This window comes from Psammomys obesus, unplaced genomic scaffold (genome assembly GCF_907164565.1).
Source record: "Psammomys obesus unplaced genomic scaffold, mPsaObe1.curated_primary_1811, whole genome shotgun sequence".
Lineage (NCBI taxonomy): Eukaryota > Metazoa > Chordata > Mammalia > Rodentia > Muridae > Psammomys > Psammomys obesus.
This window is the reverse complement of record NW_026591918.1, coordinates 9,761,809-9,777,301: the sequence shown is the minus strand read 5'-3', so window position 1 is coordinate 9,777,301 and position 15,493 is coordinate 9,761,809. Positions and strand designations below refer to the sequence as shown.

Below are 15,493 nucleotides of genomic sequence, written 5' to 3'. Positions count from 1 at the left end.
GAGCTCAGTGATTTGGCTAGATTGGCTGGCCAGTAAGCCCCAAGGATCCTCCTGTATCCACTCCCAGGCTTCCTGTTAGGATTACAGGTAAGTAGTCCCACCCAGCTTTTATTTTTTTAACATTTATTTTTGTGCATATGTCTGTGTCTATATGCCACATGCATAAGAGTGTCAGATGCTCCAGAACTGGAGTTATAAGTAGCTGTAAGCTGCCCCGTGTTGTTTCTAGGAACGAAATTGAGGTCATCTATAAGAGCAGCAAATGTTTTTACTTGCTAAGCTATCTCTCTAGCTCTCACCCGATTTTTATGTTAGTGCTGGAGATCCTCATGCTTAGGTGAAGCACTTTACACACTGTGCCATCTCCCTAGCCCCAATACAGGTTTTACCTTTCTTCACTAAAATTAAATTTCCTGAGAAATAACTATTTAAATTTTTTCACCAGAAAATTTAAGATAGAACCTGACATACACATACATGTGTATATATGTGCCAATGTAAACATACACAAAGCTATTATAATAAGCATTAAGCAAGTCTTTGATGAAAGCATAAGGTTTTCATTTTCTCTATTCTAGGTATTTCAAGTAGATGGGAGCATACAACATGCAGGTTTTTGAGTCTATCGCCTTCACTAATCAGAATGTTTTCAAGGTTCTCCCAAATGGTATCACGTATCATAGCTCAGTGCAGAAAACTGATGACATGATTTTAAGTATAATATGCTATGAATAAGAGGTATGTGGTATTAGACAGACCTGTTCTAGAAAGATTCAATCAAGTGAGCTGAGAAAGACTTCCAGAAGCATAACTGAACTCAAGGAAGAAAGAGAAGCTAACTGGGATGGAAGGACAAAAATCACATAGTATTTCTGTTCATTGTAATCTGGAGCAGCACACAAAAAGACATGTATTAGAGGCTTAGCACCCAGGGCCTGGTACTATGGAAGGTGGAGGAACCTTTGAGACCAGTCCTAGTTAGCGGAAGGAAGTGTATGACCTTTTCCTCTCTCCTCATTGCTTTCTGGCTGCCAAGAAATGAAGAAATCTCTTCCATCATGCTCTCTTGCTGTAATGTACTATGTAGCCACAGGCCAAGAGTAAAAGAAAAAAACAATCATTGTCTCCAAACCCTGAGCCAAAATAAGTCTTGCTTCCCATGAGTTTATTATCTCAAGTATTTTGTCACAGTCATAGAAATCTGACCATTAAAAAAAAAAAAAAAAAAAAAAATGGTACCAAGAAGTAGACTGTGCGGTACCTCATGATATGGTTGAGAAACTTTTGGGATTGGTTTATGGGCAGTTTGGAGAAGCAAACTAGAGAAAATTTAGAATGCTATAAACAGGGCTTAGTGGGTGATGCTGCTAGTTCAGAACACCAGAATGCTGATAGGAATGTGGACAATAAAGGCTATGTTGATGAGGTTTCAGATTATCTGAAAGTAAGGATTCTACTGTGAAGCAGACTAGAAGCCATTTGGGTGTCATTCTGGCAAATGACTTGTCTATATTTTATCCATCTTAAGTCTTTCTCTGCAGTTGAGTTTTAAAATGACAAGACTAATTTATCAAATGATAAAAAAAAGTTTTAAGGCAACAGAAAAATAAGGCTACAGCATGAGTACTGCTGGTTGCTTTTAACCAGATTTATAGTAAGACTAAAGAACAAAAAGACCTGAAAAGCTAATAGTTGGGGGGGGGGGGGAAGGCACATATAAGGTTGGGGAAAGGAAAGTATTGCTAAAATGAGTATCAGCACTAAAAAAAGGCCAAGTACATTGTACGCGGACAATAAGAAAGATACCTGAGGGGCTTATCAAAAACTGTTAGGCCTTACCCAGCTAAGATCTCACCTACCACAGGCTCAAAGATTATGAAAATAAAATATAGAAGGTTTATTTGAAAGATTTTCCAAGACAGTCAGTGGAGAAGAGAGCTGAAGTTGTTGCCTGCACAAGGTTACCAGGAAACTGTTTTCCCACATTGTCAGAGGATTCAAAGCCGCTTTAATTCAGAGGACTCCCATACAGCTCTCACCTGCAACAGACTTCAACATTGTCCATGATTTTGACTTTACATGCCATGCACCATGAAAGTTTTAGTGTCATGGTGGAGGTTTCTCCTGAGATTTCAAAGCAGAAGGTAGAAGGCCAAGCAGTATGCGACAAGATCAGAACCCCTGCAAGCTTCCTCTGACAGGTGGTGCATGAAGACAATGAAGCCGAAGCTGCAGAGAAGACCTGAGGAAACCAAAGGTGCAGGTGCGGGGGTGTGTGTGTGTCATGAGATGGAGTGTTTAGAGCTATAGAAAGCAGCGAATGAAGAGATATTGCTTTAGAGACATAGAATTTCCAGTTGGGAAGATGAAAAAGTCTAGAAATGGATATGGTTGATGGTTGTTCAATATTGTCGATACACTTACTGTCACTAAATCACATACATAAAAAATGGTTATAGTGGTAAACTTTGTTTTCTTTTCAATCTCTCTCTCTCTCTCTCTCTTTTTTTTAATTTTTATTATTTATTACAATTTATTCACTTTGTATCCTGGCTGTATTACCCTCCCTCCCCTACTCCACTGATAGCAGAGGTCCTTCTCCCCTACTATCCAACCTTAGCCTATCAGGTCTCATCAGGAATGGCTGCATTGTCTTCCTATGTGGCCTGGTAAGGCTGCACCCCTGTCCCCAAGGGGAGGTGATCAAAGAGCCAAGCCACTGAGTTTATATCAGAAACAGGCCCTGTTTCTCTTACTAGGAAACCCACTTGGACATTGAGCTGCCATGGGCTACATCTGAGCAGGGGTTCTATGTCATCTCCATGCATGATCCTTGGTTGGAGTATTGGTCTCTGCAAAGTCTCCTGGGCCCAGAATTTTTGGTTCTGCTGCTCTTCTTGTGGAGCTCCTGTCCCGTTCCCTGTCTTCTCCTGTTTCTAATGTCTATCCCGTTTGCCCTTCTGAATGAGGATTGAGCATCTTCCCTAGGGTCCTCCTTGTTTTTTTAACTTAGTATGTTTATCCTATTGTATATGTCTAATATCCACTTATAAGGAAGTATATACCATGTGTGTCTTTCTGCTTCTGAATTACCTTACTGAGAATGATCTTTTCTAGTTTCATCCATTTGCCTGCAAATTTCATGATTTCCTTGCTTTTAATTGCTGAGTAGTATTCTATTATGTAAATGTACCACAACTTCTGATCCATTCCTTAGTTGAACATCTGGATTTTTTCCACAGTCTGGCTTTGAATATTTTACCACAACTTAACAAAAAATGAACTTGTAGCTGGGCATTTCGGCACAAGCCTTTAATCTCTGCACTCAGGAGGCATAGGTAGGCAAATCTTTCTGAGTTTAAGGGCCTGGTCTACAGATCAAGTTCCAGGCAGCCAGGGCTACAGAGAGAAATCCTGTCTTGAAAAAGCAAAACAAAACAAAAGGAACACTGGTTTTAGATGTGCTGAGTCTGAATACCTGTGAGGTGGTAATGAAAAACCAGAAGGATCTAAGAAAAAAAGCAAAGATAGAGAATGTACTGACTCTTAAAACAACTTTGAACTCTTTATCTTACAAAATAACAATACCTAACATGTAGTAGGTAGTTAAAAAGTACAATTAACTGGAAAGAAAAGAAATGAAAAGAAAAACTGTTGTTCCTGGGTAAGAGGTAATAGTTACCCGAATAGTTACTGTGTGATTTGCAGATGGTCTTAAGAGAGGCAAATGGGTCCCACACCAAGGCATTTTCCTCATTTCCTCAATAGGCGTTCCCAGCCACTTCTTATCTAGAGGAAGGTTAGGCGGAACGTATTTAGGAATCTTCCTTTCTGTTCTTTGATGTCTGACTTCACATTGTTCTTTTCTAAGGTCAAGACAAATATATTCAGTCACAAACTATTTACTGTTTTTCTTAGATACATATATACAAAACTTCTGAAGAATGTTACTGTCTAAAGTGCGCCAAGCTTGTATGCTTTATAGGGAAGATTTAAAAAGCTTATATTAAAACGCCAGAGCGGGTTTCTTTCTAATAGCTTAGAGAGGAAACTTCTAAACATATAAATAACCTTTGAAAACAGAAACAAGTCACAGACCGCTGAGTCAGTAAACTTAGGATCATAAGCTACAAAACATATTTTAGAACGCTGAGCAGGGTTTAAAATTACTTACAGAATAACAGCAAAAGCACAAGGCTTATATTTAAATACACAGGAAAAGATCCTAGTTATAGGGTTTCAGTGACATTTCTAACCCAGGTCTCAGTTTTCTCATTTATAAAATACAGTATTAACTGTTTGCCTATTGGAAACAGTGTTGTATAAAAAAGCCTACATAGATGGTAAATAACAGCTACAGTTGACCAAATATTTTCATTTTCTAAAAATGTTGATAAACTCCATAAGAAAGTTCATGAAACTAAAACTGACAGCCAATACACATCAAACCTTGTTTTCTGCTTTCAGCCTTTTAGAATTTATACTTTGAAATCTAGACTTAATTTTAGGTTGGCATAAATAGTTAATAAAAATATAACTAATTTACTATAAATAATTACCTTCTTAATTCCCCCTACAAAATTAAAAAAACAATTTTCATGCTAGGGAGGGATACTCCTAATTAGGAGGTGAGAGGGTTACCTTCTGTCCTCTGACCTGGGAATTCTCATGAAATGATCTGTGATTTTAGAATCCTTTTTTCCATGCTGCTTGGAACTTCTACATTCTACATTAAAGCTAGCAGTGTTTCCAGGTGGCTTGGTGTTTAAATCACTGGTCCCAGCATTGCTCTCTCCTTCAAATTGGAAATGCAATCTAATTTCACTTCCCTTTGTCAAATACCGTTTTCTAAGATCGCTGTCAGCTTCTCTTGCTTGGCAACTTGGAAGTTTATTTGCTGTTTGGGAGGAAGTATCTTCTTGTTCATCAAAGCCTGGACTTGTTTCTTCATCTGCTTCTGAATCTTGACAACTGTTTTTCGAATTGTCTACATCCATTGGTGACTCCGGTTCACTTTCTTTCTCAAATGGAGGCGAATCACCTAGGCTACTTTCTTGTCTAGTCAATTTGTTGTCATTTTTTGGTCCAATTCCAATGTCCTCGGCACCAACATCTGATAAAGGACTCTCTGGTACCACATCCGCCTCCTCCTGTTGACAACCTGTACAGTCTTTCATGGCATGGCAAGACCTGCTACACTTACAGTAGCTTCTGGACTGCTCATCTCTCACTGTTTGCTTTGTGTTTGCAACCTTTGTAGGTGTAAGAAAATGTTGATTGTCTCTATCTTCTTCATTATCTGTGTCACTGTGGTCATCAGTTTTGGTTGACTGATCAATGTTAGCATTACTAAGCAGCTTTGGTACCTGAGTCATTGTTGGAGGCTCACTTGCCAAAAGCTGTTCTACATGCTTCCCTTCATTTTGACACTTGCGTGTACTTGCAGTCTGCTGTTGGTTCAAATACTGTGTGCTCCTTTCAGTGGGTGATTTATCAAGATTTAGCTGAGAAACATTTTCTAATTTTTCCACCTTATGTTGGAAAAAGTTATCTTTGTGCACAGAACTCATTGTGGCATCTATCCTTATGTTGTTGTTTTCTTTACTGTAAAAGAACAGAAAGAACTAAAACCAATTTATTATAAAAATTACAGTGATAAAACTATTGAACACTGTAGTGAAGAGTCTCCTCTTGTGATACCCTGAACACACAGTGGACTGTTCCACTGCCCTGCACTTGTGCACTTGCACCCAAAATGCACTTCCCATTGTGTGCCTGGTAAACACCTACCTTTCCTTCAAATCTTAAGGTTGTCGGGTGGTGGTGGCACACATCTTTAATCCTAGCACTCGGAAGGCAAAGGCAGGTGTATCTCTGTGAGTTCAAAGCCAGACTAGTCTACAGCATGAGCTCCAGGTCAGCCAGGGCTACACAGAGAGACCCTGTCTCAAAAAAAAAAACAAAAAAGCAAAACAAAACACAACAACAACAAAAACCCTTAAGGTTACCCGTCTCATACTTTCGTCCTTCAAGACTGAGGCAAAGCGGGTGACTTGTTCCCTCTGTATGCTAGTCAGCAGTCATACCTGTACTTGCTCATGGCTTCACTGATAGATTTATCTCACAAAGCAGTAATATGTTTTGTGTTTGTAACCACTACTGTACATAAGTATCTTAAAGTCAGAAAGTACTTTCTTCTCATCTCTTTATCTCACAAATAAATGAAGGTCTCTCTATATAAAAAAACTAAAATAATTATTAACTTAAAAGAGTTAAATGTTAAAAAGTTAATTAAGGTACATGGAAAAAAAAAGACAAAAAGAAATTTAAAACAAAAAAGAAGCAAGATAAAACAACCCCACCAATGTGCTATTCATTTCTCCATATAGAAATGTCTTTATACCTTTCTGATTCAGCTTTCTTGGTTCCTTTAGAGTCCATCCAGGTGGTAATAGACTTTTGTTTGAAAACTATAAAAAAAAAATTTAAAATTGAAAAGTAAATATATATACATATAAATTCTTTCAAATAGAAAACATACATAGCCTATAAACATATAAGGTCTTTGTTAAACAAAGAATAGCTACTCTTTCCAACTTCAATTATTAAAAGATAAGGCAGGCACAATGAGTATGTATAGGGTTGAAAGTGGCTCCCTAAAGAGTTTTAAGAGCACAGGCTTCAGACTCAGAACATCTGTACTGAAATCCTGCCTACTTCAGTGGCTTTCTTTGTGGCTGTGTAAAAGAACACTTTTCTCTGACTCATACTCCTCACCTACAAAGTATGTACATTACCAGCATCTTTCATGGGGTTAATGGGAAGTTTACATGATCAATAACTGATATAAGGGATTGGGACACTCTATAGTAGATGCTCAGAAAAGACTAGTCCTTAATTATTATTAAAATGGGTTTTGACATAATGAAATCTATACACCTAAAAAAGATAATCAAGAGAGCGGACATGGGGTAAGATGATCAATCCTCGTTTAGAAAGACAGAGGGGATGCGCATTGAACATTGACAGGAGTCTACTGAGCGCATTTGAAAGACTCTAACTAGCAGTGTTTTCAAAGCAAAGACTCATGACCAAACCTTTGGCAGAGTACAGGGAATCATATGAAAGAAGGGGAGTTAGTCTGATGAGGAAAGGATAGGAGCTCCACAAGGACCAAATATATCTGGGCACAGGGTCTTTTCTGAGACTGACATGCAACCAAGGACCATGTATGAATGTAACCTAGAACCTCTGCTCAGATGTAGCCTGTGGTAGCTCAGTAACCAATTGGTTTACCATAGTGAGGGGAACAAGGACTATTTCTAACAGGAACTCAATGACTGGCTCTTTGGCCTCCCCACCCCCCAAGGGAGGAGCAGTCCTGTTAGGCCACAGAGGAGAGCTTTGCAGCCAGTCCTGAAGATACCTGATAAAACAGGATCAGATGAATGGGGAGGAGGTCCCCCCTATCAGTGGACTTGGCAAGGGGCACGGTGGAGATGAGGGAGGGAGGGAGGGACTGGGAGGGAATGAGGGATCGGGACAAGGCTGGGATACAGAGTTAATAAAATGTAACTGATGAGAAAAAAATAAAATTAAAAAAAAAATCCCAAAAAAAAAATGGGTTTTGATCAGGAACTAAGGTATTTCCTGGGGGGAAAAAATTACTTTAAGAAAAGAAAGCCTAGTAATAATCAGCTAAGATTTCTTGAAAGAGGTAGTGCTAGAACTCTGCCTTGAAAACTCAGTCAGTCAGTGACCTAAAAGGACAATCGTAAGCAAGGTACCAATGGCAAAGAAATACTTAGAAAGGAATAAAAAAATATATAATTCAAAGGTCATCTAAGTACATATTATACAGAGTATCTTGAATGACCATAGAAGTACAAAAAGTACAAAAAGATCAGAAGTCACACCTAGAGCCATGATTTCAGAATTCAAAGCTCAGAAGACCATAGTCATCATGATGGATAACCTGGAGGCAAGCTGAGTGCTTACCAACAGAAACCAGTAAAAACCTACTGGTCTAGGGCAGCTCTCAACCACCTGGATCACAACAAGGCTAGCAATAAATGAATCCCAGGACCATGCCCACACCTACTAATTCACAATCTTTTCTTTTTTTTAATGTCTACAACGTTGTGTCTGCCTGTACCCCTGCACTCCAGAAGAGAGCTCCAGATCTCATTATAGATGATTGTGAGCCACCATGTGGTTGCTAGGAATTGAACTCGGGACTTCTGGAAGGGCAGACAGTGCTCTTAACCTCTGAGCCATCTCTCCAGCCCATAATTTAGAATCTTTATATATATAAATTATATTATACATATATATATATATATAATTTCAGCTCCTGCCATTTTTCAATATATTATATATATTATATATATAACATATTAGATTTAAGAATTACTAGCTGAGGCACAAAATAACTCCTTATGAGATGAGTAAAATTGAGTACAGTCATTACAGATTTCAAGCTTGAAGCTTGAAAGACCTGAATGATCATAACACTTAGCAGAAATATGGGAAATAGGAGATTTAGGTATGGGGGAAATATGGTTAGGTTGATTCTGCAGACACTAAATTTGAGATGTCAAGGAATTGACTGAATGCATATGACCAGCAACAAACATAAAAATGATTAGCTCAGTAGTGGGTGATGCAACGCAAATAAATGCAAGTCACATTTTATGACCATTAAAATATATATACTTGCAATTCTTGATATACTGGACATGAATTAAATGTGTCTATTATAGTATTAAATCTTAAACACTGTCAACTATTCTCTAAGTAGCAATATTAAGAATATTAAGGCCACACTGGTACTAGGGAAACTAGAGGCAAGGTTAGCATCCAAAACCCCTGAGGCCATGCAGACCACAAAAAACCCAGGGAGACACCTTACAGTACCTGAAGACTTGCTAGTCACCAGAACCCCAGGCCACTCAGGCTAGAAGACAGATAGAAAACAGAAACCAAGCAGAAAAAACATCCATTCAACAAATATAAACTCAGAGATCTGCATCTAAACCCATAATAACCACAAAACCCAGCTGTCTAAAAGCCAGTTTAAGAACACAATCAGGAAGACGCAGGGCAGTATGGCACCAGCAGAGCCTATCTAGTCTACTACAACAAGCTCTGGATATCCTAACACAGTTGAAGCACATAAAAATAACCTTAAATCCAATCTTATGAAGATGATAGAGGCCTTGAAAGAGGAAATTAATAAAACCCTTAAAAAATACAGGAAAATTCAATCAAATAGGTGAAGGAAATGAATAAAACTGTTCAAGACCTGAAAATGAAAATAGAATCAATAAAGAAAACACAACTGAGGAAATTCTGGAGATAGAAAACCTAAGGAAGAGAACAGAAAATATAGACCCAAGCATTACCAACAGAATACAAGAGATAGAAGAAAGAACTTCAGGCACAGAAGATACAAGAAACTGATACATCCGTCAAAGAAATGTTAAATCTAAAAAGTTTCTGACACAAAACATTCAAAAAATTTCTGACACTATGAAAAGACCAAACTTAAGAATAATAGGAATAGAAGAAGAACAAGAGCTCAAAGGCCCAGAAAATATTTTCAACAAAATCATAGAAGGAAATTTCCCTAGCCTAAAGAAAGAGATGACTATACACATACAAAAAGCTTTCAGAACATCAAATAAATTGAACCAAAAAAGAAAATCCTCCTACTACGTAATAATCGAAACATTAAGGGTACAAAGAAGGAATATTAAAAGCTGTAAGGGAAAAAGGCCAAGTAACACATAAAGGCACACCTAGAATTATACCTGACTTAACAGAAACTCTAAAAGCCAGAAGGGCCTGAGAAGATGTCTTGCAGTCTCCAAGAGACCACAGATGCCAGCCCAGACTACTATAACCAGCAAAACTTGAAATCACTGTACATGAAGTAAACAAGATATTCCATGACAAAACTAAATTTAAACAATATATATCCACAAATCCAGCCCTACAGAAGATACTAGAAGAAAAACTCCAACCCAAGGAGGTTAACTACACACAAGAAAACACAGAAAATAAAAAAAAAACTCACAACAGCAAAACCAAAAGAAATGTGCACATGCACGCACACACAAATACACACACTACCACAACCATGAAAATAAAAGGAATAACTGGTCTTTAAAACACAGAAAAGTAAAAAAAAAAAAAAAAAAAAAAAAACAAAAAAAAAACTCACAACAGCAAAACCAAAAGAAGTGTGCACGCCCACACACACAAACATACACACACACACTATCAGCACCATGAAAATAAAAGGAATTAACAATAACTGGTCTTTAATATCTCTCAACATCAATGGACTCAATTCCCCAATAAAAAGACAGAAACTATCTGAAAGGACACGAAAACAGGGTCTGCTACATACAACAAACACATCTTAGCAACAAAGATAGACATTACCTCAAAGTAAAGACCTAAAAAAAAGATTTTCCAAGCAAACAGATCCAAGAAGGAAGTTGAAGTCCATTCTAATACCTAACAAAATAGACTTATAAAACAAAATTAATCAAGAGATGAAGGACACTTCATACTCATCAAAGGAAAAGGCCACCAAGATGAGCTCTCAATTCTGAGCATCTATGCTCCACATTCATAAAGAAGCATTACTAAAGATTAAATCACAAATCAAACCCCACACATTTAATAGCATGTCCACACACACAAATGGACAGGTCATTCAAACAGAAACTAAACAAAGAAATAGAATTAACAGATGTTATGTCTCAAATGGACTTAACAGTTATCTACAGAACATTTCACCCAAACAAAAAAGAATACACCTTCTTCTCAGCATCTCATGGAACTTTCTCCAAAACTGACTATATACTCAGTCACAAAGCAAGTTTCAACAGATACAAGAAAACTGAAATAACCCCCTTATCAGACCACCACAGATTAAAGATGGACTTCAACAAAAACAGAGGGGAAAAAAAAAACGGAAAGCCTACAAACATTCATGGAAACTGAACAATTCTCTACTCAATGACTACTGGGTCAAAAAAGAAATAAAGAAAAAAAATTAAAGACCTTCTAGAATTCAACGAAAATGAATGCACAACATACCCAAACTTATGAGACACAACAAAAGCAGTGCTAAGAGGAAAGTTCACAGGACTATGCACCTTTATAAAGAAATTAGTGAGATCTCATACTTAACAACACATTTGCAAGCTCCAGAACAAAAAGAACCAAACACACTCAAGAGGAGTAGATGGCAAGAAATAATCAAACTCAGAGCTGAAATCAGTAAAATAGAAACAAAGAGAACACAAGAATCAATGAAACAAAGAGTTGGTTCCTTGAGAAAAATCAACAAGAGTTTAGTTAGCCAAACTAACTAAAAGACAGAAAGAGAATATCCAATTTAACAAAATCAAAATTGTAATGGGGGACATAACAAGAGACACTGAAGAAATCCAAAAAGTTATTAGGTCTTACTTCAAAAATGTGTATTCCACAAAACTGGAAAATCTAAATGGAATGGATGGAGAAAACACCATCCACCGAAAATATAAGCAAGTGTTTATAAAATTATGGATGGTAGGTAGCTCTGATAAGGATGGTTATGACAGATGGCAATGGATGGGGGCTGGGAGGTGAATGGTGAGGTTACTGAGACAGCACAGCCCAAGATAATAAGGCAATTATAAAATCTAACAGGTGTCTGTGTCTTATTAATTGTGATAGTGGATTAAATAATACCACCACAATAATTACAGGGATAAAAATAAATAATAACATATAGCCAACCATACCCTCATTTTTAATTACTACAACAGGACTGTGTGGCAGAGGAGTTGGGGATGGGAATGATTGAGGGAGAGAGTACTGGGAGAGGCAACCGGATTGGGAGAGAGCATCTCCGGTAAGAGTTAGAAACCTAGGACAATGGAAACTCCCAGGAGCTACGAGGGTGACCCTAGCTAAGACTCCTAACAATGGGGGATATGGGTCCTGAACTGGGCATCTTCTGTAGCCAGGCAAGACTTGCAATGAGGGATTGGGACACCAACCCAGCCACAAAACCTTACACCCACAATATGTCCCACCTATTGGTTGATATCCATAGGAGGCCTCCCCTTTCTGAAGAGAGGGGATGAGGGGTAGGCGGCAGGGGAGGTAAGAGGGAGGGACCAGGAGGAGGGAGGGAAAGCTGTGACTGAGATACAAAGTAAATAAATAACTTAAAAAGAAAAAATAGACACTGAACATTCTGCTCACTGGTGCTCTGTGGCAGGTAAACAAAAAACACCACCAATGTGAATATTAACATGATTTCTCTTTTGCAGAAAACTTAGGGTCCAACTAATGAGAAAAGGTTAGTATTCCCAACTGTTCCCAGCAACCATGCAAATAAAGTTAGTAGGACCACAGGTTATCTAGTAACAGAATTCAGAGACATTATCTGTAGTTCAGTTCCTACTCCTTTATAGCAAGTTCTCTGAAATCCACATCCTAAATTTAACATCCATCCCTTCCTTATATCCTTAAGTACTTTACTTATTGGGTAGCTGTTCTATATTTCCTGAAAGTGGATTCTCTGGATTTTATTTGATCCAACGTTTTATAAACTAAAAACGATAAGCAGTTTTTTAAAAACAAAAGACTAGATAATATAAGAATGTATTAACATATTATACATAGTAAGCATGTTATTCCATGAAATTTTTCAGTCATAAATATGGCATATGTAAAAAATTACAGATATTACTGTAAACTTACAGAAAAATATGTAAACAGTGGCCTAAAGTTTAAAAAGTCTTAACCCATTTTTCCAAAACATTAAGTATTCTTTTGCTTTGCTTAAAAGCTTCTAGGAGGCCCATTAAATACAGAATAAAGTTTGAATTCCTTTACATGGCACTTAAGTTTGTCCACAGTAACACTCGCCTAAGTCTTCTGTAACCCCATGTTCCAGACATGCTGCTCCTTCCACCTACATTAATATACCCACCCCCCTTTATTTACACTGCACATCCTATTATTTCAAGACCTGGGACAAACCAGAGGCAGGATTGTACCTGATTAAGTACCTTTGATTTTTGTATTTATGAGGCAGAGACAGGCAGAGCTCCAGACTAGCCAGAACTTTTTTCCTTGTCTCAAAAGAAAAAAGAAAAAAGAAAAAGAAGCAGCAGAAGCAGAAGCAGAAAAAGAACTTGCTTCAAGTCTGCTCCCAGAGGTCCCAAGACAGACTAGCATACACCATTTGCCCTAATCTGCCCAGCCTCTTACACTGTGGAGCAATTAATTCTCTTGGCCCTGGGTGAAAGAACACATGCTAGGCTTTCCTCATACTCACTGAGCATTTTTCTCAGACCTCCTCTAAAATGCTGGTGTTCCTAAAGGCTCTGTCCTTGATTATTTTACTTTCTCTAAATACTTGCACACTCTAAACCACACTTACAGCTTCCATAATAATAACTGGGGGGGGGGGGGGGGGTTCAAGACAGGGTTTCTCTGTGCAACAAAAGTCCTGGGTATCATGGGCTCAGTTTGTAGACAGGGATGACCTCAAACTCATAAGGGATCTGCCTGCCTCTGCCTCCAAGTGCTGGGATCAAAGGTATGTACCACCATTGCCTGGCTTGCATTATTATTTTTATGCCAAGATCTTCTCAAATAATTTCTCTAGAATAAATGTACTTCTTCGGAGGTACAAAAGGACAGCATTCTCTCTAAAATCCATCCACTTCTGTTTCCTACTGCCTGCATCAGAGTCTAAGTGCAAATCATCTTCCATCCAGACCAACTACTTTAGTCCTGGGGTTTCAATCAGTTTTTCTTTTCCATTTTCTACACACCAACCAACCACACAGATGGTTCAAAAAACAAGTTTAAGTCATGTCATCCTTCCTCTACCACACACACACACTAAACATCCTTTTTTTTTTTTTAAGCATGCACCACTCTCTGCTTTTTAAAAGATTTAGTTACGTAGACATATTTGACTGCTCTATCTGCACCTGCAGGCCAGAAGAGGGCATCACATTCCTAGTATAGATGGTTGTGAACAACCATGTGGTTGCTGGGAATTGAACTCGGGACCTCTGGAAGAGCAGACAGTCCTCTTAATCTCTGAGCCATCTCTCCAGCCCCACACTGAACATCCTTTAACGGCCTCTCACAGCCCTGAAAACATAAGTTCAAAATCTTTAGTAATGTCCACAGCACTGTCTATACTTCAGTGCAGTAGGATGACTTTTTCCCATTTCTCTGCAACCCATCTCTCCCTATTCCACCATTTATTCTATGCACCAGCTGCACTTCCGAAAACACCTCTTTCTCGTTCTTCTCCAGTACCATAGTAAGTACCAAATCTTCTGGAGTACTATCTTTGATCTCATAACTAGGTTAAGTACACTTAACCCCTACCAAAACAAGGTCTCCTTCACGAACAAGAAAATCCATTACTCTTTGTGACACAGGTTTGACTTGGCCTGTTGTTTATCTCCCCGTAGAAATTCCAAAGTATGAAGGCAGAGACCAAGTGTTCAACATTGTATGCCAGGGACAAGTACAATGCCAGCAAGATAAGACTAACAGCTCTGCATTCTGGGAAGCCAGCACCTGGCTGGGTAAACTCCAACACCTTTGTTTACATCTTCTGGAAAGTGAGGCGCCCTTCTGCTTCATAAACACAACTAGACTTCCTAAATAAGACAATTTCTATCCAAGCTGAGGACACTGAACAGGTGAGATCCACCTGGTTAGCAACTGTCCATCAGCTTTCCACACCACACATGCCACTAGAAAAACTGCAGCCTCTCTCTCCGACGAATGACATCTAGTGACTAAACAAGAGGGCATCAGAGTGGTGGAGACGAGATCAGACAGAAGTGACTGAAGTCCGAAGGTCCTCAGACTGTAACAAGGACAAAAATTTTTATTTTCCCACGTACCAAACGAGGTGGCGCTGCCTCTGTGCGGTCCCGCCCGCCCCGGGACGCAGGCTGGCGAGGACGATGGGACCCTGAACTGTACGGGAGCGTCCTTGGGGTCGAGAACGCGCCTCTGCCTGCCGGGGAAGCTCCGAGAGTCCGAGGCAGCCGGCGCAGAAGTTCCAGCGGCACCCCAGCGGGGCCGCTTGGTGCAGGGCTCACAGCCGGGGCCCGCACTCATGCTGGGACCCGCAGGGCGCAGTCCCCGGGCCGGCCCGGGCGGAGAGCCTCATTCACTAACCCTGACAGGGACGGACTGCGCCTCCTTCTCGGCGACCCCCGCACCATTCCCTCTCTGCGGCGGCCCGCTCTTGAGGCTGCTGCTCCGCGGGGACTGCGAGCCAGACCCTCCCTGCGCAGCCGCTTGCCTCCGCTCGGCCGCAGGGAGCCCACCTGCCCCGGACGCGCCACTTCCACTCACGCTCCGGCTCCGACTCCGGCTCACTTTCCCACCACCGGAAAGCAGCCGTCCCGCGCTTCCGACTTCCGGGCCGTACAGGGCC

General features: G+C 39.6%; 1 protein-coding gene across 5 annotated transcripts in view; it reads right to left on the bottom strand.

Moving 5' to 3' along the window:
- Window positions 1-15,462, bottom strand: part of Parg (poly(ADP-ribose) glycohydrolase) — a 105,382-nt gene extending 89,920 nt beyond the window's left edge. Inside the window, exons 1-4 of one of the 5 annotated variants that reach the window (XM_055612334.1) lie at window positions 14,952-15,462; window positions 6,404-6,470; window positions 4,642-5,604; window positions 3,683-3,866 (exon numbers count right to left, since the gene is read on the bottom strand). In XM_055612334.1, coding sequence (XP_055468309.1) covers window positions 3,683-3,866; window positions 4,642-5,604; window positions 6,404-6,470; window positions 14,952-15,171 — 1,434 coding nt within the window. In that variant the 5' untranslated portion in view covers window positions 15,172-15,462. The remainder of the gene's footprint in view (window positions 1-3,682; window positions 3,867-4,641; window positions 5,605-6,403; window positions 6,471-14,951) is intronic. The other 4 variants (XM_055612330.1, XM_055612333.1, XM_055612335.1 and 1 more) reach the window with 4 other exon arrangements.
- Window positions 15,463-15,493: the final 31 nt, after the last annotated feature.